Genomic DNA, 25,309 nt, shown 5'->3' with positions numbered 1-25,309 from the left:
ACAGTATAATTAAGCGGCTGATTCCTACGAATTCTAACCAGCCCAGGAGCAGACCTAATAGAACTTCTGTGCCTCAGAGGAGTGTTGGAATAATCACTTTGAGAGCTAAAGCACCCAAGAACAACTTCAGTTGATAATCTATTTTTTTTTGTTTTCAAAAGCTAGCTAGGAAAAGGGGGAAAGCCCTCAAAATCTGGAGAAGTTCAGGGGCCAAATCAGTCTCATGTAAGGGTCCAAATGGAGTACAGAGGGAAAGAACAGCTGGCAAACCAAAAGAGGGTAAGGTGGGATTTTGTTTACATAGAGAGGACACAGCGAACTTCCACATCCCTCAAACTTTAGAGAATGAGCACAGATAACAATACAAGGAGAGTTTCCTGTAGGGTGACTCAGACCTAAATATTTGTCTTTATCTGAGGCACCCTCTGCCAGGCACATCCCTCTTTATTAATTCAGGAAGGATTTTCGGAGTTTAGGATGAGCTACATCTTAGGGATGCAATTTGTATGGCTGCACTGGCAGTGTTGGATTTTGTCTGAATTAGTCAGGCTGAAATTGCAGTGATTGTAATGATAAACTTTTGCTGAGCATAAAGGCAGCTAAGGTGACTTCTTAAAATGCAGACATTACACATAAGATGTTTTTCGGATCAAGGGTTCAGTCACTCAGATCAATCCCACCTCACATGCCTGCAGTACATCTGAACATGCCACCTCAAGAATTCTTTATAATCAATAAGGAAAAATCTACAGTGTGATTCATCTAATCCTGGAAGAAATGTTTAAACAGGTCAAATGAATCATACCTGCATCAACTGTCAGGATCTCAGGTGTAGGATCTGTGTCCTGGATGTCTAGAGCTGGCTGGAATGAACAGCATGTGCAAGTCTGAGGTTGTGTGTTTGGCCAAACAGAACTGCATACAGGAATATTCTACAAACATTTATATCGTTGAGAGCATTGCAAGATGGGTTTCATTTTAAAGTTAGAGGAGAGGGGTTAATTTTTTTTTCAATCTCTCTTTTTTTAGTCACTGGAGAGCTGAGTATTCAATCCCAGTAAGTTACTCTGGCTGACTTGGCTCCGTGGCAATACCACCTGTGCTTTGACATTTGTAAGGCAATGGAAAAAAACTGTAATATTGTGGTTTTATCTCAACAGGTGATGTGTCTCCTCCTCCCTCTACTGTCATTGGGCACACCAAAACCTTAGCTAAGGTTACATTCAATCCCAGTGTTGTGGAGCAAACCAGAATCGCCCGAAATGGAATTTTGGGAGACTTCATAATTAGATACGATGTCAACAGGGAGCTGAGTGTTGGGGATGTTCAGGTACTGTACACATGATTCATCTTTTCTGTTTTATTGACTGTACCTGAGATGCTTCAATTGTTTTACCTGCTCCAAATACCTAGAAAATGCTTTCTGAGTGAAGGCTACTCCTCCATCTTATAAGAACAGTCTGAAATAAAACCAGTCAATTAGCAGCCAAAACTTGGACTTAAACCCTGACTTCATTGAGCTTCTTTTTTAGTGTCTGTACAATTCTGGATACCAGGCCAGTTCCTCAAGTGCATGTTGTGGTTCTGATCTGTGGGCACACATATTATATCCTTCCTGCATTTGGAAGGAAACCCCAGTGTCAGCCATGGAAGGAGATGTGGAGAGCTCCAGTTGGCTTATCCAGTCTCGATAAACAGGGGACCAGAATTAAGAAGGACACTGATGCCTTAAGTTTTAGCTTTCATGTTTTTCAGGTTCTGTGCTGTCTAGGGGTGCAGTTCTGAGCCTCATATTAAGTGTCAGTCAGATCCCTTCACAGAGTAGTTAGACAAAACAAATCCTTTTCCAGATGGATATCAAGGACAATGGGTGAAAGTTTTCAAGCCCCAAAGCATAAGCAATGGTGGCTGAAGAGAGAAAAAAAGGATGGGACCTCACAGCCTGAAGCTGTAATTGGACAATTAAACTCCAATATGCAAATGGACCCAAACTTATAAAAGTTTGAGACCTCATGACCGGTCGTCCATTTTGTGTCCATTTTGGGTCCACCTTGGATGTAGCCCTGGCCAGACTCTTGTACTGCCCAAGGTGTACCCTTAAAGGCCTTTTAATAAATATCTACTTTTTCTCTAGCTCTGTCCAGCCTCTGTTCCAGGTCAGCCTTCTCAAGGCATCAACACCAAGGAGCATCCGTATCCTCCAGTGTAGACAGAGTCACTGAAAGCACCCAAATATCCCATAATGGTGTGTGTAGAACATTGCGCCATGACCTCACCTATAACTCCCTTGCTCTTCCACAGATCCTCAATGGATATTTCGTGCACTACTTTGCCCCCACAGATCTTCCTCCCTTGCCCAAGAACGTGGTGTTTGTGCTGGACAGCAGTGCTTCCATGGTGGGGACGAAGCTGAAGCAGGTGAGCTCCTTGTGCCTGTTCTGAACTGCTGAGCTCTCAGGTGGCAAAGGCTGGTTCAGACTTTGTCTCACTGTGTCCAGTTCTGGCCCCTCAGTTTAGGAAGGACATTGAGTACTGTGTCCAGTTCTGGCCCCTCGGTTTAGGAAGGATGTTGAGATGCTTGAGTCCGTCCAGAGGCTGCTGAGGGGCTTGGAACACAAGCCCTGTGAGGAACAACTGAGGGAACTGAGGTTGTTTAGCCTGGAGAAAAAGAGACTCAGAAGTGACCTTCTCACTCTCTACAACCTCCTGAAAGGTGGCTGTGGTCAGGTGGGGGTTGGTCTCTTTCTCCAGGCAGCAACTGACAGAAACAGAGGACACAGTCTCAAGCTGCATCAAGGGAAATATAGGTTGGATATTAGGAAAAAGCTTTTTAAGGAAAGAGTGATAAAGTATTGGAATTGTCTGCCCAGGGAGGTGGTGGAGTCACCATCCCTGGATGTGTTTAAAGAAAGACTGGATGTAGCACTCGGTGCCATGGTTTAGTTGAGGTGTTAGAGCTGGGTTGGACTCGATGATCTTGAAGGTCTCTTCCAACTTAATCATTCTGTGATCCTTCTGCGAAATGTCTTCTGCTGTGTCTGAGGAGAGAGGTGGCTCTGAAGACACCTCAGGGTAAGATGATTTACCTGCAATGAGAAATGGTCATTTTAGTGGGAATGGGATGGGAACAAGGGATGTAGAAAGATTCATCACTCTGTAAAGGTCAGTGCTGCCAAAATTGAGCATAGGATTGTCTGGGGCGGTTCTGTTCTGAGCGGTTTGAAGAGAGGTAGATCAGGCAGAATTCCCAGCAAAGTGCATTCAGCAGACTCTAGTATCCAGTCTAACAGCACAGAGAAGACACTTCTGCCTTTAAATTACCTTGGCAAAACACTTAGTGAAGTATAACTCAAGAGGTTCTCCTGAAAGAAAAGTCATTTTGTCTTTTTTGAGAATCTGAGTCTTTCAGAACAAATCTCAGACATTTTTCCAGGCCACAGATCTTAATGTGAACCACCATACCGAGCTGAAAGGCAATAAAATATAAATGGAATATGGATTCTTTGGATCCACATTATCTTCCCCAGTGACTGGGGAAGAAGATGACTCATCAAGAGAGTTATTAACAAGCAACCTTAGTCCTGTGCTGAATGAGGTCTCAAATCAAGATGCTTTTGAATCTGTAAAAAGTCCTGTGGACAGAGCCGGGTTCTTGTCTTTCTGTTATCTTCCTGCTGAAAAATGACCACCCTGCCTCTCAGAATTAACAGTTCTGGCACAAATGCCCCCAGTCCTGCAGGCTGGAAGCAGACAGCCAGTGACCAAGTGCTGAACCAGGGAGATTAAAACTCCAAAGGGCTTTGGTGCTTTTGTGAGCTGCACCAGTAGTTCGCAGATTAACCTTGCACTATGAAAGCTTTTATTCTCCTCCTGAGTATCTGAGTTTCTTTTCATTATACCTACTAAAAACAACACAGCCATTAACCCCTAAATGTTTACTTCCTAGCCTAGGCAGCTGGTGCTGCTAAACCTGGATCTCAGGCAAATTAGCTACAGAGAGGTTCCTCTTGAGCCTGAAGTGAGAGAAGTGTCTATCCAGAACCTTTGTTGAGGCTGCACCCAACTTTTTGCCTTTTATCTCAGTGTATTCTGTTTAGGGAGAACCACTGGTACAATATGGAGAAGTGCTATGGGATGGAAGCACTATCTTCCTTTGATTCCAGCTGCTCCAAAAAATAGAACTTTATGGATTAAAGATCAAAATCATAAAACCCCACATAGATTAATCAAGAAAAGACCAAAATCTAGGACTGGCTGAAAAATAAACTTCTCTTCTTTCTCTAGGAAAGTGTGATCAATTACAGCCATGTCTGCTCCGTGTCCTTTTTACCCAGTTGTTGATGTCATTAAGATGTTTATTAAATTACAAACAGATTCCCTAGTGGCAGGATACATCTGAGCAGAGGAAATGTCTCCTTTTTGTCTTTTCTCTTGGACTCTTACAGCTGTGGTGATCTGTGGTGGTGTGTAGAGGGCTGGGAAATCCCATGGGACTATCTTTCCTCATTTCTCTCTACTGAGTCACATGCAAGGTCAGCTAAAAATACAGTCAGCAATTGTAAAGAGTGCTCTTGTGGGTCAGCTGCAGTGACTATGGCAAAGGACATCTTTTAGGATTGTATAAGCAAGGATGGGAAACATCAGCCGTGCACCTTTTTCTGCAGCAACTGGAGGAGATTTTGTACCCTTCAGTCACCTGCCTTCACAAAGTAAATGTCAAAGTGACTTAAGTGGGGTCAGGATTTCATGCCTCCTTACAGTTCCCACAACCCAACTGTAGTCATTTAGCTTTTCCTCTACAAGGTTTTCCTTTTCCAACATGAATTCTTATCTGTTTGTGCCATCCCTTTTTTCCTAAGATATTTCAGTCTTTGAAGCAACAAATGCCCCATTGCAAACACATAGAGTGAGACTGGTTGATCAGCTTGAATCAAATCATTGGAGGTGTTCTAAAAGGGTGTGGATGTGGCACTTGGAGACATGGTTTACTGGTGAACACAGTGGTGCTGTGTTAATAATCGGACTTCATGATCTTAGAGATTTTTTCCATTTTTAACAGTTCTTTGGTTCTGTGATTAAGACCCTTGAAACATTCCCCTCACATCACTAAGAGGTGTATTAGCTTTGAGGGGGAAGATATTTCACAGCCTCTGAGCTCTGGTGATGTCCAGCAGACTCAGATGTGTTGCAGCCGTCAAACCCCTCTGAGAACCTAAGCCTTTGCTACAGCCTCCTTTTATTAGCACTGGCAGGGAGATAAAGTTCAGGAATAGAAAATTCTTGAGCATGATGAGAAAAAAATATTCATGTACTCAAGGCTTTGCACATCATTACTGCTGTCCCACTGGCAAGGAAAATTCCCATAAACTTTGTTACTTCATTTGCAAAGAGACAGCTAGTTCTGTGTGGAATAGTTGCTTTCAACAGCCAGGAGAGCCTGGGGAAAAGGTTATATCTGCAGGGTTTACTGGGTAGCAAAATGATTTGCCCTTTGAGCAGTCTACCCTGCTGATTTTATGGTACCTTTGGCTAGGTAGGAGGGGATATAGCAGTTTTACATGGGTATAACCAGGAGAAAAAGGGACCAGTTATAAGTTCACCACCTTGTGATAACCATCACTGCATCCAACTTCACTGAACATGGTGAGGAAGGACTCTTGTTAAAGAACAAGAACATTCCAAGTTGTGAATATGCCCACAAGAGGATGAATTTGCAGATATTTTGAAGAGGTATGGTGAAATAGAGTTGTTTCAACCACGGATTTGTTTCCCCTTACCTTTCCCACAGGCAATAAATGCCACACACTCAGTTAAGCAGTTGGCTTCACTGCAAGCCTGGAAACGTGTCAATGGTGGCGTGCCAGACTGTAATTTTCTCTGAGGTTAATTGCTTTAGGAGGAACCCAGCTGAAACTGGGACCTGCTGGGGATTTTCAAGGGCCTCAGTTCATTTGTCTGTGCCTGTCCAAGGGACACAGTTGGCACCCTTGAGTCACCCACACTGCTGGAGCCTGTCTGAGGGCCCTGTGTGCCCAACCCCTTGACCTCTGTGCCTCAGCACAGACACCCCCCAGGAGCTCTGGGGTGGTGAAGGGGCAGACAAGCACCTGAGCACTCAATGTTCTCCTTCCAAACTCCTCTGACTTCTGCTGGTTGCTGCAGAACTGGCTGTGAGCCTGTTGATTGTTGGTCCAAATAACAGCTGCTGCCCAGGAGAACAACCTTAAATCGCCAGGAAACTTTGGAATAAATGCTAATTCTAATTACAGCCCTCAGAGCGTTCAAAGCTACTGTGACGAGGAAAGTTTTGTCAGGTTTTCCATTTCTGTCAGAAAAAGACAACCCAAGAGAAACACAGAAGAGCTGTCTGCAGCACCAAAAACCTCTTGCAGCAGCCTCCTGCTCAGGAATACCCCACAGCACTGTTATCTCTGTCCTCTCTGGAGGTGTGAATATGGGATATAAGAAGTACTACAGTAAATAAGACATCAGATCCGTGTAGACCTTATTTGGTCCAAGAAAATAAAGTTTCTCTTCCAAGAGAAATACAAGTACTTGTCATGCAGAAAAATAATCTGCCTAACCCTAAAACTTTTAAATAATGGCAGGGTCATGCAGAGAAACAAGCAACCTTCAGAGAAAGGTGCCCTCAGGTATTCAGGAAGGGAGCATCTGCTTCTGGTCTTAGGACTAACAGCCAATTTTATTTCATGCTGAGGCAGTAGAAGCAGAGACAAAATTTCTCAGGAAGATCCCAGACCACTTATAAAGTGCAAGTCCCCTAACTGAGTTTGGAGTAAATAGGAGGCAAAGGTGAGAGTAGGGTTTGCATGGAAATGCTGCTGAGGCTCGAACTGAAAACTCATGAAGACACTGAGAGCTGTCCCAAACGTTTCAAATGGACCATCACTGAGTTCATCAAAGGATGATGCTGCTGATGTGCCAGACACAGCCCTGTGACCACCAGACAAAACTGTAGTGAAATGGAAGTGGTTAGATGAAGCTAGGGGAGACAGTCCATGGATTGGGGTCATTGAGGTTTATGTACCAGAGCCACAGACAGCACAGCTCCTGGTCTGAGACTGGGATGAGGGCCCAGGCTGGTGCTTAAAAGGGCAGCAGAGTGGGTGGAGGCCCCAGCTGGGGCTGGGCAGAGCCATTAAAGCCTCTTGGTATCCTCAAGGCTCTGGCAAATGCATAAAAGTCAGTGAAGTGAAAGATCTTTCTTTAGTAGTCCTTTCCAAGCTGGAATTAAGGGGTTTTTTTCCAGCTGCTGGAGCAACACCTGGAAGCCAGACCTGGCTTCTGTGTGTGTTTTCATCATGGATCTGTTATGTTAATTTAGGTAGGTTATTTTCTTTGCCTGTACTTGTCTCTTTGCAGAGTCGTCTCTTTAGCTGGCAAACCCTTGTCTGGACTTATGGCTGTACAAAGATCCCCCAAGTCTAAAAGACACCAAATCTTTGTCAAGACTGAAGTTATTAGATTAGCACTGTTTGCAGCAACACTGCTATTGCCAAGCAAATGCCCCTTCACCCTAAATCAGGGTGTGTCCTACACGTTGCTCAACTGGGACCATTTGTTTCTGGCTGTGGAGAGCAGCTGAAGCTCAGAAGTGCTTGTGACACCTCATGTGGGATTCTGCTGGACTGAGGTCTTCCATGTTGTATTATTGTCATCAAACAGTGTTCACAGATAGCTCTGAGGTCCACATGATGTAATTTGAGGTCCCTTAGGAGTGAGGGATATGATGCTTTGTCATGAGGAGAGAGCTTTTGCTTGGACAGTTACCCCTGATGCAGTGACATAATCTTCTCCAAAACATCTGCTCTCTTCTCTGCAGAGTTTTGGGTGAAGAATTGGCTTTTTATTGTGCCTGAGGGAGTGGCTTAGGATGGAAATGGGCAGGGGAAGGGTTGGAGGCGGAGATATGCAGGAGGGAATAGGGATCTTGGAGCTGGAGATGCTGATGGTGTTTGGAAATGGTGAAAATTGGATGGGGGCAGGTGTTGGAGGACTGTGCGGGCCCTATGGCAGACTCTTTGGTGGGAAAACTGGCAAGTTTGCTTTTTTAAGGAACTGTTGCATTGCTCTTGCATTGCTTAATGCTAACCCTGAGCAAAAGTGCTGGGTCTTTGCTTCAACCAACAAACCATTGTCACCATCCCTCACTCACTGGAGATCAGAGAATCCTAGAATGGTGTGGATTGGAAAGGACCTTAAAGATCATCCAATTCCAATCCCCTGCCATGGGCAGGGACACCTTCCACTAGATCAGGCGGTTGCTTCAAGCCCTGACCAACCTGGCCTTGGACACGTCCAGGGATCCAGGAGCAGCCACAGCTTCTCTAGGCAGCCTGAGCCAAGGCCTCACCACCCTCAGAGACAAGAATTTCTTCCCAATATCCAATCTAAATCTCTCCTCTTAGTTTAAAGCTACTCCCTCTTGTTCTATCATTAGGATCCTCTTGTAAAGTACCTACCCCATGTCCTGTAAAAAGAAATGAGAATGGGGAAGTCACAAGGGAGGAGCAGCACAACTCTCCAAGCAGGTTACACCCATGGATGGGATGTTCTGAGTAGGGGCTGGAAGGCTTCAAACCTGGCAGGTTTCTGGCTCTGTCTCTGTCTGAGACACCCGCTCTGAGGGTGTCTACATGATGAAGGATGGGAATAATCAGTACGAAGAGCATGATGAGCTGTGTCTCAGCTCAATTCCTGCTCTGTAACACAGCAGTTGGTGATTACTGAAATTGAGGAGATGCGTTGTGGACAACTTTTGGGCATGTCAGCTCTTCCCAGCACTGAGTTTAGCCTGATCTGTGTGACAGGAAATGACAGTACCCAATTATTGGAACAGTTTTCATGCCCTGGGATGAACTCCATCTTCTGAGGATGGGCAGAAGGAGAGATGTCAAGCTCTGCATTGAGGGCATGGGGCATTTTTCCCTTGGTGCTGACCTTTCTTGCTGCTATCTCCATGGAAATTTTTCATCATTCTGACAGGGTGGGGGTTTGACTGTCTGATGGGCATGTTATGCGATCTGATTCCACTTAAAATGAGCTAAGCACAAGAGAAGAATGTGGCCTTCAGACACTGCTGTGTCATTCTGGCTGGGTGCCCACACAGCTCTGCTGTTTCCAGCAGGGTTATTTCAGTGTAGCATTGTGGGGCAGCCCTTAAGCTCTTCCCTTTGCCTTATTTACTGTAGAGAATTGTTTACTGCTCCAACTGCAATCCATTCTGCACTGGGGAAAGGGCTTCAAGTAATGATTCTTGGTGCTGACCAGAACTCGCCTCCTTAAATCTTCACACTGGCATTTATTCACACCCTCAGTGCTGCAGTGGGATTGCAAAGACTTAGCGTCTACTCTGCCCAGACCCATGGAACTCCAGTTCCTGAGAAATCAGATCAACTTTTGATCATCAAATCAGTTTTTTATACATTTATCGTCATCATGCTGATGGGCACTAGCAAGTGAGTTACCCCAACTGATCACATCCGTGAAGACAGTTTTACTGTCCACTGAGCAAAAATTCAGTGCTTAAGTGTCCTGGATGGATATGGAGCTAAGTGTTTCACTCAATGTTAAGTGGAAAATCTTTTTCAGAAAAGGCAATAGGAACAAACATTTGTTCTAAAGGATAGTTGTTTTTCAGCCTAGGAAACTACAAAACAACTTTTTTAAGGCCATATAGGGAGTCAGCAGTGTTCAAGTGACCAGCAAAGGATCTGGGATGTTCAAGAGGGGGAGACTGGACCATGGACTGGAGACAGACCTTTATTGTCCAGAAGTCTATATTCAAACTCCCTCTCATCACAGGCCTGTGTCAGCATTGAACAAAATGCTTCTTGTCCAGAATTGCGAAGGAGTTTTCCCTGGTTTACGCCATTCTTGTCTGCCAGGAAGAAAGCACAAAGATACATTGACAGGGATAGGGGCAGTTTCAGTTCCTCAATTGCAGGACATTCCCTGTGGGGGCAAAAAGGGCCAATTGTCCTCTCTGAGAGTGGGATGCAGGAGGTAAAACAACCCAAAGCTACACTTCTGGGTTAACCCTGGTTTTGGTACAGAAGTCCCCGTTGCTGGCAGGTGACATGTGACCAGCATTATGTGGACAGAAAGGACACTGGGACACAGAGGAAAGCAAAACTCATGTGATGTGGCTTCAAACCTCGGCAGGAACAGCCCAGACCTGTGCTGTCTCTGCTTTGGCTGCTCCCTGTAATGTGGCAATGGTGTCCCACTGCATTCCCCTTGGTTCTGGACCCAAACCAAATCTATGGCAGCACCTTGTCTGACCACATTAGCACCATTTCAGGTGTGACTTTGATGCTAGCTTTTCCTTAAGTCACTGTACTAATTAGTCCTTCTGACAGACCATGGGGACATTGATGAGCTTTGGTTGTTGCTGTTTGAAAAACCCAGCTCTGGACCTTTTTATCAGCTGCCTCTGCACGTTTGGAAAGTGAAAAAAAAGAACCAAAGTACAGAGGATATTGAAGGGGAGGAAGAAGCTCCTTTTGTTTTTCTCCCTGTATTCCCTTGCAGTCTTTTGCCAAACAATATATTCTCTTGTACTTTTGTCTTTTTTGCTGTAGGAGGTTTCATTTCTGAGCCTCTCCCTGAACTGTTGCACTCTCAGAGACATTACCGGACAGTTATGGCTTCCTAATTCCCTCTGAGCTTACTTCTTGTGTCTTAGCTCCTTTCTGGTCAAATTTGGTTTCTCTCAAGTGATCTGGAAGGACAAATGGTGCTGAAATTTTGTGTTCTAGCTGTGGGATCTTTTAGCCCATGGATGCAGATGGCCCCAGGTCTGCTCTGTGCTGGCTGTTCTTGTGCATCTCTTTCTGCCAGTGTGTCCTGTTTTCCAGAGGCTGTGGTTGGGAATGCTTTCCTCACTGCTAGCAGTGATCTCTAAACTGGCTGATCCTGAGCCCAAGCAGCTCCCTGGTGCTGGCTGAGCTGGAAGAGGCTGTGCCACTGCTGATGAAGTCCTGCTGCCCAGCTGTTGCGAGGGTGGCTGGATGAAACACTTAAAAGCGCTCCTAAGGCAATGGAAAGTGTGAATACGTGGGCTTGGGATATGCATTTTAATGAGGTGTTTGAATTCTCCCCTTGCTGCCCAGCAGGGCCAATGTCTGGCAGTGCCACAGCTCCTAACAACCACACATTGTGTCCCTGTGAGCTGCACAGCTCTCAGGGTAGCCAGGCCTCACCCTCACCCCGCTCCCCAAACAAACAAGGGACTGTGAAAGAAATGTCACCAGGACTCAGATTCCTCCTAAAAGGTGCCCAGATGGTCTGACATCATCTCAGATGTCTCTGAGGCAGATCTTTGGCCCCAAAAAAAGGCTGAAGGCTCTCAGCTTTCCCATAAGAGTGTGTGTCTTCCCATGCTTTGCTCCACCAGTACTAAAGCAAGATGAGGTCTGTCAGAGCTAACTCCATGTCTGGGTACAAGAGTGACAAATTGCAGCCAAACTTGAGTGTAACTGAGAGAGTTCTGCTATTCCTGCTGTTCCTGGGCCTGGTACAGCTCTGAATCACCCTGGCTGTGATGTAGAAAGCAAGAACCAGACAGGCAGCAGCTGTGTCCAGGTGTCAGTGCAAAAGTGACAAGGAGGGTCACAGTGGTGGCTGGGAGCTGGCTTGGTTCCAGCCTTGTAGGCTTGAGCAGACACTGTTTGCACATCAATCATTTAGACAGTGTCTCCTCTCCTCTCCTCTCCTCTCCTCTCCTCTCCTCTCCTCTCCTCTCCTCTCCTCTCCTCTCCTCTCCTCTCCTCTCCTCTCCTCTCCTCTCCTCTCCTCTCCTCTCCTCTCCTCTCCTCTCCTCTCCTCTCCTCTCCTCTCCTCTCCTCTCCTCTCCTCTCCTCTCCTCTCCTCTCCTCTCCTCTCCTCTCCTCTCCTCTCCTCTCCTCTCCTCTCCTCTCCTCTCCTCTCCTCTCCTCTCCTCTCCTCTCCTCTCCCAGAGGAATCTTCCCCCACCAAGTTATCCTCTTTTAAATCCTCATTTAAAACTTGACTCTGACACATACAAACCATCCCCAAATGATAAAAAAGGATTTTTATTCAGCTGTTCCGTTACTTCCTGCCATCCTCCGCTTTAATCCTTGTTCCAAATGCATCTACCCAGGCAAGCATGTTGGGAAAAGTATTTCACCTTGCCGCACCTGGCACAGAGGCACTGGACCCCTAAACTCTTTCCTCAGTGTGAGTGGGTCCAGCTTATCTCCAAAATGAACCAGTGTCATGTGCACAGCCATGGAGGAACAACCCGGCCCTCAGCAGGGTAGAAATGGTTAATTTTCTGCCTCTTTGGCAGGAGTTTCAGTGGAATGACTCACTGGGACCAGGTGGGAGTGGAACTGCAAGAACCCCATTGGCAGCAGAGCAGTTTGGGAATCCCATGGCAGCCACAGCCCTTGGCTCCTTGGAGCCAGGAGAAGTTCCAGCTGTGGCCTTACATGGACAGCAGCAGAAACCTGCTGCTGTGTCCCAGCTGAAGCTGCAGCCAGAAGAGCTTTGCAAAGCCTTTCCTGGGGTCTGGTGGAGATGGGAGGAGAGGGCCGGGCACCAACTTCACTTGGTCATAGCCAAATCCTTCAGGATTTCAAGCAGTGCACTTTTACCAAGATATTCTCCTTATTAAAAGCTGGTTTTGCCTGCCAGCTCCTGAATCATATCCTGCTCTCTGAGGGAATTCAGATCTGTCTCATAAACCATTAGTGGGTGAGGAATGCTGGTAGGTAGCAAAGCGTGTTGTTGCCACCCCATAAGGACTGCAGTCTTTGGGACATACCTGGGAGTCCTTATGGGCTGGGAAAAGAGATGGAAATGGGAAGAGACAGGGGATTCAGAGCACTCTGGGAGAGGTGGAGAGACAGTTCAGCTCTTTTTGGCTCCAGCAAGAATCAGAATGCTCAGGATGGGGCAGGATTAGCTCTTGAGGTGAGTCCCACCTTCTCTGCTTGAAGTCAATGCCTGGAGACAGACACTTCCTGCCAGTGACTCAGCCCACCCTGAAACCTGTCCAAAACAGATGGGATGGATTATTCCCTGGAGGTGTCTTCCCCTGCCTCGAGCAGGATTAGTTGTGATGCCCAGCTTTTTGATGACTGAGTGGGGAAAGCTGAATCCCACCCCTTATTTTTACTGTGGATGGAGTTTAAATGCTGCAGGAGAATGAACCATATGGCCTCCCTCACTCTGTTTGCTTTGGAGCAAGACCATGTGCACACACGCACACTTGTACACATGTTTGTGTGCATGTTACATGAATCCAAAGGGTTTTAATTTAAGTTGCAGAGGCAAGCACAGGATACAGATGCCAGAATCCAGGCTGTCAGTGCATATCCATTAAAAAAATGGCAAAAGTTTTTCCTGGGAAAAATTGACTCAAACTCCGTGAAGAGACAGAAATGAGACAAAAAGCAAAGAGGAAATTAAGGAAGGGGGGAGCCCTTCATTTGGGTCCCAGCCCCACATTTGGCCCCTGTATGAGGGTGTGGGGAAGTGCTGGGTGTCCTGGGAATGTCTGTTTCAGTTCCCTCCTGATCCTCTCTGCAATTCTAGCTTGGATGTTGTGTACACCAAGCTACTTCTGCTCTGTGTTGTTTTACCTTTTTCTTTCCTTTTCTTTTGGCTGAACACAGGCAAGAATGTCAAAAGGAATTTGTGAGCACAAGGAAAGCGAGATGCAGCCTCTCTGCAAGTATGCCAAAGCAAGATTATTTCTCCTCTTGCCTTGTTCACAGAAAACAGCAGAGCTTATTTGGGCCCAATAAATCCCTCTGAGAGAAGTGTAGTTTCACAGAGTTAGAAAAAAAACCCTGAAAATAAGGGTTTTGTAATGGGAGAGGTCAAGCAATACTAATTATAATCAGAGCTGTAATATAGATAATGAGATTTGGGGAGGTTTTGTTCAAGTCATTGCCTCCAGGAACCTCTGTTTCTCTCCTCTGTGGGAGTAGAGGGGGGATGTGCATGAAGGGAGCTGTTGCGGTCTCATTGCTCCTTGCTGCAACACCCTGCCCAAATTCCCTTCAGCAGAGCTTGGCATGGAGGTCTGCTCACACACAAAGGATAGAAGGTTCTCCATTTTCACTTTTTGTTATTTTGATCCATTTTTTGAGGGATAAATACTCAGGCCAACCTTGTTATCATGGAATAAATCCTAGAGTCCTTTTCTCCGCTGTGTGGTTGCTGCCTGTGCACGTGTGGGATGGTTTGGCTGACTGAACTGTGGACTGGGAACCCCAAGTTTTGGGAACCTCTCACTTTCTGACCTTGACATAATTACAGAAGTAGCCTGGTTTTCCTCTCTATAAAATGGGAAGCTGACAGAGGGTGTCTCTGAAGGGTGTTGTCATGCATTATCTGAAGCATTTTTACTATACAAAGGGTGGTGTAAAAGAGGAGAAGAGAGAGAGTAAAACTTTCTCTTCTTTTTCAAACAGCTGATTATTTAGCCCAATTTTGCCAGTTTCTGTGAACTGTTAGACAGGAGACAGCCTCCATGTTTGGGGCAGGAATTCACCTTTGTGAAGGTTTGTTTGGCGCACATCATAATGTGAACCTAGTGGGATTCTCCCCTTCTCTTTGACAGAATCTCTTCCACCAGCATTTGCTTTAATATTCTTGTCTGTGAAACGGTGGTGGGACGTGAAAGAATGTTCCAGCTAAGCAAATGGAGGGATTAATCCTGAGATCCCTGCAGAGGAAAATGATTTGTACAGAGGACAGAAACAGGCAGGGAGAGTTTCCAGACCTGGCTCCAGAATGTTTGAAGCTATGGGAAATATTCCCCTTAATTTCAGGTGGACTGGGAGCCAAGACACCAGCTGTGAGGATTAGATTGTTTGCAGTTGCATCATTGCATCGTCATCTGCCATGCAGAATCCAGAGGGATATTGATGACACAGCTTGATCAGTCCTTTGAGCCCTCTCCCAAACTGCCTTTACATAGCAACATCAGGCCTAGGCTTATGTGGTTTCCAACGCTGCTGATTACTTCTACATTTTTTTCTGGACAAGCCCTTCGTGTATTTTTCTGACAGGCATGAGAGGAACCTCTAAATGCTGGTGCGCCCACCATATTATTTCCTGCATAATTTTCCTTGGAATTTGGGAGGCTTAACGGTGGCCAAGAAGGGGCTGAGCTGAGAATCTGCTGATTCCTCTGCTTAGATATTGCTTCATATTCCTCCCATGTGTTTTGCATCCAAACATAGGGTATGTTTGCATGGACAGACACTGCTTTTGGGTAACTTCTCAGAGTCTTACTCAGCTGAAGTCTGTCTCCATGTGAATGCAGCTGCATGGCTGCTAAATCCAAGCTGGTCTCACTGAGGGGAGCTGGACACCTCTGCAGTCTTCCTCTTGCCTCTTCCCAGTGGTCTGGATTTCCCAGAACCCAGGATCCTTAACCTCCTTTGTTAAGAACTCATCTTGTGACCAGCTTTCCTCACTCTGTTCCCTGTGTTTACATAGGATGATGAACAGTTGGCATATTGATGAAAAATAATATGCCTGGGACAAAACTGACTGGCAGGTAGAATCTGCAATGACTACTCAGGGCTTCTTTTTATATCTAGTTAATTGAATATATTAACCTAAACATTTATTAATTGCTGAAACTATTCATTAGAATGTATATGTAGCAAATAGTATCCTAATTATGAACAGAGAATGTGCATCCTTTGACATGTATAGAGGGGGTTTTTTAACTTATAAGTGATTTATTTTAAATATATGCCACTTGTAGCTTACTGCCAGTCTAGAGGGCATTAGACAAACTCTAAGAGTTTGTTATTAGTCATTAATATTCACTGTCCATTAAGTCAGAACATGGTTCTCCCAGTCACTGGGAGCTTTTATCGTAATTGTGATGCCCAATTTTTAAGCTTAGTTAGGTCTAGATGTGCCTCACAAGACCTTTCGGGCAAGAATAGTTTTTCATCTCATATTTTCCCAGCCCCTGGCACCACAGAGATCAGGCCTTGAAACAGAGAAGGACATTCCAATTTTCTTCATCAGCCAAACTGGCAGTGTAGAAATAATCTAAAAGACCAGTAAACATCTTAAAACTAAATTCTTGCCCACTGAAACACTGACAGCTGCGTCTGCTGCTCTCTTTTCTCTTTCTAGACCAAAGAAGCTCTCTTCACAATTCTCCAGGACCTAAGGCCTGAAGACCACTTCAATATCATTGGCTTTTCCAACCGAATCAAGGTCTGGCAGCAGGACAGGCTGGTGCCAGTTACACCAAATAACATCAGGGATGCCAAAAAGTACATCCATAACATGTCACCTACTGGAGGTATGATCTGGGGTACAGATGGGATTCATTGTGTTATCCAATTAACTACAACAGAACAGAGAGTGGTGAAAGTGGTCTCGGAGCATATGGAATAAAAAGACATCGGGATTTAGGTCATGGGACAAGAGGGTCCCTTCACCTCCACTCAGGGTTATGAGTTCTTCATTAACATACATGATGAGAAGGTTTCCTCAGACCCTGCCCATTGCAAGGGGTTTGGACAAGATGGCCTTTAAGTGTTCCTTCCAACCAGAATTAGTCTGTGATTCTATATTCTTATTAAACCAAATTTGGTTCCATTCTCTTGTTTATCTGGTGACACCCTCAGAATGGGAAAGCTTCCAAGGTTGTTTCTTGAGGACACAGATGAAAACGTGCCCTGGCAAAGGACACACAGTGCCAGTATTGTGTAGTTTCTGAAGGGCTCTGTGAAAGCAGACTCATGATTGTGTCTGGGCTGGAAACCGCAGGGATGGAGCACACGCTATGGGATGTGGGACTGTCTTCTGCAGGAGTTAGTTTCTCACCTAGCGCTGTCTTCTTGTCTCTGCTAAGGAGCAGCCAAAATGATATTTAACAATTTCCTGGCCCTTTTTGCTTGTGCCTTGTTGCCTGGAGGGAAGTGAGCAGAGAAAACCCCAGAGCAGTGGCGGAGTGCAGGCATGAGTTTTAATTTGATTCATAGGCCTCCCATGAGGCTATGGACAGTAGCATGAAAAAATCTCCAACTGCAGTGAGGTTTGTAATCAAACATATTCCAGCAGCTGTGCCCAGAGAGCTGCAAAATGACCTATTCAAGTCCTTCCCCATGGAGGTGGTCACAGCTGGTTGAAGGTCACGGAGGGCCTTCCCATGGCTGCCCCTGAGCAGTGACCACTCCTAGCAGAGGAAACCCTCTGGTGGAAAAACACAGCAAACAGGATGGTTGGCTGAGCTGTTTGTGTTGTGAGAGGAATTGCTTAGGAAGTGGTTAAGGGACCTGCCCAGTTAAACAATTACCAATAGTGGGACTAAACTCAGAGAACAAAGCCTTTTAGTCCTGAAATGCCAAGAGAGCTGTGCAGGAACCAGCTGGTTTGTCCATGAACCTGCCAGAGAACAGAAGTAAAAGGAAATGGTTGACTGTGGCTCAACGGGAAGGTGCGCTGATTCTCCACCACAGGTACTTCAGTACTTTTGGCTAACTCTGTGTTTTTCATATAAAGGTGCTATTCCTTGAGTACCTTCCAGTGAACATGAACACACGCACAAAGAACATGGTGTGGCCACACCCCTGTGTTGTACTAACACACCAAAGAAAAGGGAGAAAAATCCTGCTGCTAAATACCTGAGCATGTGGCAAAAGGCAGTTTTCAGGGCTTGGTAGTTCTATGATACAACTGAGTATAAAATTACACATTGCTATGTGACATGGCTTTCTTCTGGTTTTGGGGGAAAAGTTCTTTCTTGAATTTTGGATCTGCCTGGAGATTGAGAGTTAGGATATTTGGGTGCAGGTTTTTTGGTCGAGAACCATTTCGCAGAAGACAGAGTCAGGATTTTGAGGACTTTACAGAAGTCTGCTGCTTTCCTGTTCCTTGTCTTGCTGCAGTCACTGGAGCTGTGCCCACTGAGTTTCTAGGTTTGTGCTGTATGGGCTTTCTATCAAATCCTGTTGATAACCTTTCCAGATCTCCCTTTCCAGACACCCCTGAGTCAGCTGTGCATGACTCTTAACCCAGTTCACCTGCTTTGTTTTCTAAGAGCTGTTTTTAACCCCAATGTGCTGATTTTGCAAAGCAAATCCCTCTGTGCTTTGACTAGGAATACATGGAGAAAGGGAATACTTGAACTCATTTTCCTGTTTTCCTTTTTTTTTTTTTTTTTTTTTTTTTTCTGAACACACGGTGGGCTTGGATCCTTTTCATGCCTATTCTAATGTACATCTGTTCCCTCATTTGCTTTGTTTTCTCCCTCCCACCCCCACTTCAGGCAGTTCTGCTCTTCACTAGCCAGTTGCTTTGTGCAAACACACCCCCCAGCTAACCAAGCTCTTCCCTTTAAACTTTGTATCCCCAAGGGTGTGAAGAACGAACCCATCCACTTGTTTTTCCATTTGAAGGCTTTTTTCCTGACTCCAAGTGTTGTGCCCTTCAGAAAAAAAAAAAAAAAAAAAAAAGAGCAGAACTTTTCCTAGTTCAGATATAATCTGGTAGAGTCCCATAATTAAGTTTAAAAATTTTTGCTTGTACCAGCCAGACATAGTATGACTGTTTACCAGGCTGATTGTTGTACATTGAGACATTCAACAGCAATTTCACATGACAAACTGAAATTCATGATTCAATTCTTAAGACCATAAACAGCTGTGCCAAACTGGTGCCGAGTAACAGAGCTGAACTGAATAAAAGGGCTAGAGCAGCTTCATGTGGAGAAAAGGGACATCCTGATGTCCAGAGAGGCTGTCACCTCACTAAAGGGAGCTCAGGGAAATTATTCACACCACTTTTAGAAGGAAAAATGATCTCTAATTATGCTGGTACTTTCCCAGGGACTAATATTAACGAGGCTCTGCAGACCGGGGCAAAGCTGCTGAACGATTACATTGCTCAGAACGACATTGACGCCAGGAGCGTGTCCCTGATCATCTTCCTCACAGATGGAAGACCCACTGTTGGGGAGACACAGTCCTCCAAAATCCTCAGCAACACCAAGGATGCCATCCGGGATAAATTCTGCCTCTTCACCATCGGCATTGGCAACGACGTGGACCACAAACTGCTGGAGAGGATGGCACTGGAGAACTGTGGCATGACAAGGCTTTTCCAGGAGGATGAGGATGCAGCCAGCCACCTCAAAGGGTGTGTTCTGCTTTTTCTGTTCTTTGGGTTCTCTGGGAAAGCATTTTGGGATGGAAAATCCTTCAGTAAGACATGGCAAGAAATTGGAGTTTCCATAAGGCTCAGCTCTGCTTGGGAGAGGCAGAGTATGATCAGATACTCTGAATGGCTACCCAGAAATTTTCTTTTTCTTAGCAGACCCCCTGAGATGTGCTGGAGCTTCCCAGCCCCTCAGAACAAGGCAGATTTCCTAATCCAGATTTCCCTAAGACAGATCATTGTTTTGGATATGTAAACCCATAGAACTGGGGGGCACAGGTCCCAACTCCCCACAGGTAGATGGTGGGAGGAGAGGATGCATTTCAGACATCAAATCAGCAACATAAACAGCGTGGAGGGGATCAGGAATGAAGAGTTCAATTTGGAGCAAAAAGAAAAACAAACAAAACCTTCTTTTTTTTGGAAATTATAACCTTTTTCTCAAGATTCAAAATATTTGACTTTGAAAACCACACTAAGGTCATTCCTGGGATAACCTTATAGTCACTTAATTTCCTCATTCTTTGTGACCCAAACTCCTCATAAGTTTCCTGAAATCCTCATCCTTCAGTAGTGCCAGAGAGTATGTTCCTCTTCTGTGATAAGGGAGCTGTAGTCCAAGGGGAGACCCTGCTAAGGAACAGCAGAAAGATATGTGACCACAGCTCTGACCAAAATATTTGGCAATGTGTCAGCACTTCCAAATAAAAATGTTTGGCTTTCACTCCCAAAATGTTAGTGTTTTAACCACAGAAACCAAAAAGAGACAGTAGTTGAGTACTGACCTCTCTCCTGACTCACACCTAACTCCTCTGGAGCAACAAATCCAAGCACTTTCCATCAGCATTTTACCTTCTGTGGCAGTTATGCACGGACAAGAATTCCTTCTCAACTAAATTCTTTAGATCCATCTGTCACTCCACCCACATCATTTCCTCCCCAGGACACGTATTTTGGATAGCAAGTGGCATTCCCTGGCAAATAGAGGATGTTCTGATTGATTGGGCTGCAGGAGCCCAGTGCTGCAAGTACTTGTTCAAATGCCTCTCTCTGATGAGCAGCTCACTGTTTATCAAGCTCAGTCATGGAAAACCCATTTGAGATCTGGTGCCAAATTTATACAGAAAAGCACAATCACTTCTGGAGGCCAATTCAAACCTCAGTTGGAGGGAAAACCTAAATGGGTGCCAGTGTAATTTTTTTTTATGCTCAGCGGGTTGTATTTTTATACAGATACTTCCTTGAATTGTACTTTAAGACAGGTTGTGTATCTCCACCATTTGTTACAACTCAGAAGTTAATTTACGGAGAGTTCTCAAGTTAAATTTAGTCATGTGTTTAAATCTGGTAGTTCTATGATACAACTGAGTATAGAAAAACCTGAGGTCTCTGCATGAAAGACAATGAGTGCTCAGACAGACTTTAAAAGAAAGTCAACCAATTCAGGCTCTGGGTTCCCTTGGAGAGAGAATAAAAGCAGAATGTGTGACTTTAGCTTCCAGACAGTCTGTTTAACCAGATGTGTCAAATAAATGCAGCTTGAACTAAAAAAAAGGGCTGAGGCCAATTCTTTGTTTATTTACCAAATTAAACTCAAATGGCTTGCCAAGAGATGAGCAGTTTGGCATTTAAATGGGAAATATGGTATTCTTGGAGTAGCTTGGGAGGAACCTTCAAAAGCACATTGCTGTAGGGAAAACACAGTACTGTAAACTTGGGCTTTGAGCCTTGTGAAGGTTTTCTGGGCTGTCCAATGTGAGGTGTTCTCACAAGTGTGGTTGGTCATGTTAACAAAGCATTACAGGGTTAACTTCCCTGGTTCCATGGAAGCCATGGCTTGCTCCAACAGAAAATCAGCCATGAAGGAGTGAGTTGTCTTGTGCCAGGGTGCCTGCATATAGCAGCTCCTATATACATAATTCTACATAGAGTTCCTCCATTCCTTGGAAATGTCCTCATTTATGGGTGGCATGATGAGATTCCTTCTTGATTTTCTTTCTCTGCTGCCCCTCAGAAAACTGTATTCCTGCCTGTCCTACACTGACCAACCCAATCTAGGGGTCTTTCAGAGATACAGAAGCTTTGGAATCTCTTCAGTTTTGGTGGACCTAACATTTTGGCCTTACAATTTCTGGTTCTGGATACTGTGTATAACACCACTAGAAACCTATGAGCAGCAGCATCTCATCTAAGTACATTTTTTAATAACTGGGGTGCTTTCTGTGAATCTCGAGAAGCCAATAGTTTACTTTTAAATGATCCAAATATCTGCTTGCAGAGATCTGGAACGGTAGTGGAAGGGAGGTGACTGTCAGGCCATGCTGGGATAGTTCTGAATATACTTAAGAGATTGTTTAGATGCCTAAGGAGACTAAAACAGTGAAGACCAAAATGAGGCAGAGAATAATTCTGGTTGACAGAGACCTCTGGAGATCCTGTAATTCAACCTCCTGCTCTGAGAAGAGCTAACTTCAAGTTTAGGTGAGGTTTCTTAGGGCTTTGTTCACTCAGGTTTTGAAAAGCCCTAAGGGAAGAGACCTTCCCCACCCTGTTTTTCTGGGCCAAGTTAGAGTGGATGTGGTAGTTAAATTTGGTTCCTGATGACTCCAACTGCCCCTGAATGACTTAGGAGCCATTTCAGATAACCTGACTGTGTCTTTGTTGGTGTCCAAGTGCAACAGTGTGTTCACACAGTGCTAACGGTGGAAAATGTGTCTTGCTTTAAGGTTCTATGATGAAATAGGGACACCCCTTCTCTCTGACATCCGTGTTGATTACCCTGAGGATGATGTGGAGCAGGTCACCCAGAACTTCTTCCCCAACTACTTCAATGGCTCTGAAATTATCATAGCCGGCAAACTCATCAACCGCACCTCGGATAAACTCCACGTGGAGGTGACCGCCAGCAATTCCAAGAAGTACATCCTCCTCAAAACAGATGTGGCTATTGACCTGCCCAGCAGGAATGACATCAGGGGTGTCCCCGGCCTGGAGGATGGCAAAGGTGACAACAATTACATCGAGAGGGCATGGAGTTACCTCACCATCAAGGAATTGCTCAACTCTCGACTGAAGAGTGATGACAGTCAGGAAAAGGACAATTTGATGGAAAAAGCCAAGTCTATGGCCCTGGCTTATAATTTTGTTACCCCCTTCACTGTTCTGAAGATGAAAGAGGCTGGACTCCACTCAGAGCCACCTCAGGAGGAGTTTATCAGCCCTTCTACTGATGGCATTGGGGAAAAGGTGCAGAGCCTGCAGGGGCACAAAGCCCCACCAGGTATGAGAGAAAAATAACCTTGTTCTGGCAAAAAATCTTCTTGCGTGGGCAATATCTCATGGCTGACTTTGGCACAGGGGTGATCTTGACAGTGAACTGAGGCGTAAAGCTGAGATTTTCATACCACTTTTGCTAATTATGGGCTGGGTAACCTTTAGCAAACCTTTTAGGCCCCTCACTCACCCCCTTGAAGCACTGACTGCTCTGTAGAAACTATTGGAGAAAAATTGGTGTTCCACATGAAACTTAAAGTGGCTGCAGGAATGTATCCCATATTCTCTCTGAATAATATCTGGGGAACATTATTATAATACATCTCTTTCTGCTGCTCAGTAAGTAATTGTAACAGCCTTCCTTCCCCCCTTCTAGGTGTACGCAGAGGGCAAGATAAACAGAGAATTAAAATCTCCAAAACTTCAGGTTGGTGCCTGTTTTCATGCCTTTAATAATGCAAAATGATAGCAGCTGATTTATAGAAACCTCGGATGCATGTCACTGTGGTAAAAACCATCCAAGTGACCAGCCAAAATTCTGCTTTTCAGACCTACAGAGTAGAGAGGAAAATGAAAACAAAACCAAAATACAGAGAGGATCAATAATGAGAAAGAGTGTGAGCAAGGCAGATGATCTACAACACTTGATCCTCATGTTTGAGACTTCTGTAGGTTAGAGGAGAAGAGAAACACATTATCTCTGTACTAGAAACAGTGAGAAAACCTCTTATAAATAAGAATGCTGAAATATAAAAAAAAAAGTTGTTGAAGATGGAAAAAAAGAGAAAATTCTATAGCATTTTACAATTTTCCTGTTGGTCCTGCACCTTTACTTAACTTTTCATACATTAAACACTGAAGAATAAGTCCAGATCAAGAATTCTGACTTGAATTTCTCTTGATAGGGTCCGTTTTACCCTAGAAACTAGCATTTTTGGCTTGCCTTATTAATGGCAGCTGTCTGATAGTTGATGATAGGTCAAGGATTGTTGAAGAATTAAGACTGTGGGATCAACAGCTGCTGATGACTGTTCCAATCTCATACTGAGGGCCAGGAGGGGTCAGTGTGAGGTGGACCCATGTAGCAGCCCTTGATCAGAAAGTACATTTCTGTGTGCTGTGGGGGATGTAGCTTGCCAAGAAAGAACGGAGGAGTTCAAAACACCTACATGATAATTCCCATAAATCACTGAAATTATATTCCGGGAAGAAAATATCCTGATTTTCATCTGGACTGTTTTGGGTTTTGAGTTTTCATTGAAAATCCAACCTCTTCTGTGAGAAAAACAAAACAATCTTTGCAAAAAAAAAAAAAAGCAAAACTTGGCATTTCCTGGCAAACTCCATCTGACCCTCTAAAAACAACAAACCAGGAGGACTTAGAAAAAAACAGGGACAAACACACTTTAAACAGCAGTTTTGTTGCAATCTTGGACGCTGCAATTTTGTGTGAGCCTCTCACATTTATCTCTTTTTCCATGTTTTCCCAGCGGATGGGGACCCTCACTTCGTCATTGATTTTCCCTCCAGCAAATTCTCTGTCTGCTTCAATATTGATGGAGAACCAGGGGACATACTCAGGCTGGTCTCTGATCACAGAGAATCTGGTGAGCATCCAAGTCAAGCAGTTTCTTGTGGAGGAAAATCAAAGTGTAAGGCCAGCCCCGCTGCAGACCAAGCACCAAGGTGCCTCACAGGCAAGAAAGTGATAGGAAATTAGAAAAAGTTTCTTCTATGGTTCAGCTTCACCCAGTCACAAACTCACAGCTTGCAAATAAAAGGTTTGGATTCACCAGAATTGCTCTGCTGCGGGAATTTCCCGCTTTACTTACAGTACTGTTTGGTTAGGACAGAGCAAAGTACCCAAACAGGCTCACCAAGCACCATGGCTCTTTTAGTAAAGAAACCACCAAACTGGCTAGAGAGTCATGACAGTCTTTAGAAAACCCACATGATTCAGGATCTGCTTTACCCAAGCCAATCTGACCCTCAGGGGCTCAAAGTGTGGTCTGATCCGATCTGGAATTTGAAGCAGGGCTGCTAATAAGCAGATTATGTCCTGCTCAGGGCAACAGTGGGAGAAAGGGGTGTCAAATCCAGAGACAATTCACAGGCTTGTTTTATAAAACCCCACAATAATGTTGTAAGGATTCTGTCTGTGTGGCAGTGGTCTAGCCCCCATATTTTTGTGTTCATGTCTGCCTTAGTAAGATACAGCTCCAGGCAATGTTTCCCTTCCACTTCTTTCACAGACTGTTTGTGCTACTGCTTGAATGATTTTGTGGCTCAAATGCAGAATGAGCTTGAGGAAAACAGACTCTGTAGCACTAGAACCTTGACTCGTTGAAGACAGAAATGAGAGATCCCATCAAGAATAATGGGATGTGGAGACATTTCATCTCAATGTTAACGGCTTGGGATTAGCTTGGGTTAGCAACAGTCCTCTTCCTTAATTGTCACTCTTCAGTGGGTGTTCAGAGGCTTGTGGGAAGGGAGTCACTGTCTTATGGACAATAGGTCACAAAAATTATTAAAATGACTGGGAATCTTACTGTGGACATTTAGGCTTTAATTAACCCAGTGGGATCTGCACCTTAGAACACACAAAAGTGATTGTTTTTGTGGCACTGCCTACATTGTGTTGGGATTAATGGGGCTAGGGGCACCTGCCTGCAGAAAGGGCCAGTATTTCTGAGCTTGGGTAAATTTATGTGTTCTGTATGAGGTAATAATTTTATAACAGACCGATTATACTCATTTGAATACTGGTAAGTGAAATAATTGAGCGTGAGGTGGCGAGCCTGCATGTCCTCAGTCACAAGGCTGGTGTCATTGAGACAATAGACCT

General features: G+C 44.8%; 1 protein-coding gene across 1 annotated transcript in view; it reads left to right on the top strand.

Annotated features, from left to right (window-relative positions):
- The window catches only part of ITIH5 (inter-alpha-trypsin inhibitor heavy chain 5), a 46,844-nt gene that overhangs the window by 17,427 nt on the left and 4,108 nt on the right, over positions 1-25,309 (top strand). The window contains exons 6-12 of the mRNA XM_066182678.1: positions 1,161-1,330; positions 2,302-2,418; positions 16,159-16,330; positions 18,861-19,170; positions 21,915-22,468; positions 22,838-22,888; positions 23,952-24,068. Coding sequence (XP_066038775.1) covers positions 1,161-1,330; positions 2,302-2,418; positions 16,159-16,330; positions 18,861-19,170; positions 21,915-22,468; positions 22,838-22,888; positions 23,952-24,068 — 1,491 coding nt within the window. The remainder of the gene's footprint in view (positions 1-1,160; positions 1,331-2,301; positions 2,419-16,158; positions 16,331-18,860; positions 19,171-21,914; positions 22,469-22,837; positions 22,889-23,951; positions 24,069-25,309) is intronic.

This window comes from Chamaea fasciata, unplaced genomic scaffold (assembly GCF_029207755.1).
Source record: "Chamaea fasciata isolate MVZ Bird 193981 ecotype frontalis unplaced genomic scaffold, bChaFas1.0.hap1 SCAF_5, whole genome shotgun sequence".
Classification (NCBI taxonomy): domain Eukaryota; kingdom Metazoa; phylum Chordata; class Aves; order Passeriformes; family Sylviidae; genus Chamaea; species Chamaea fasciata.
This window is presented reverse-complemented; position numbering and strand designations above follow the sequence as displayed.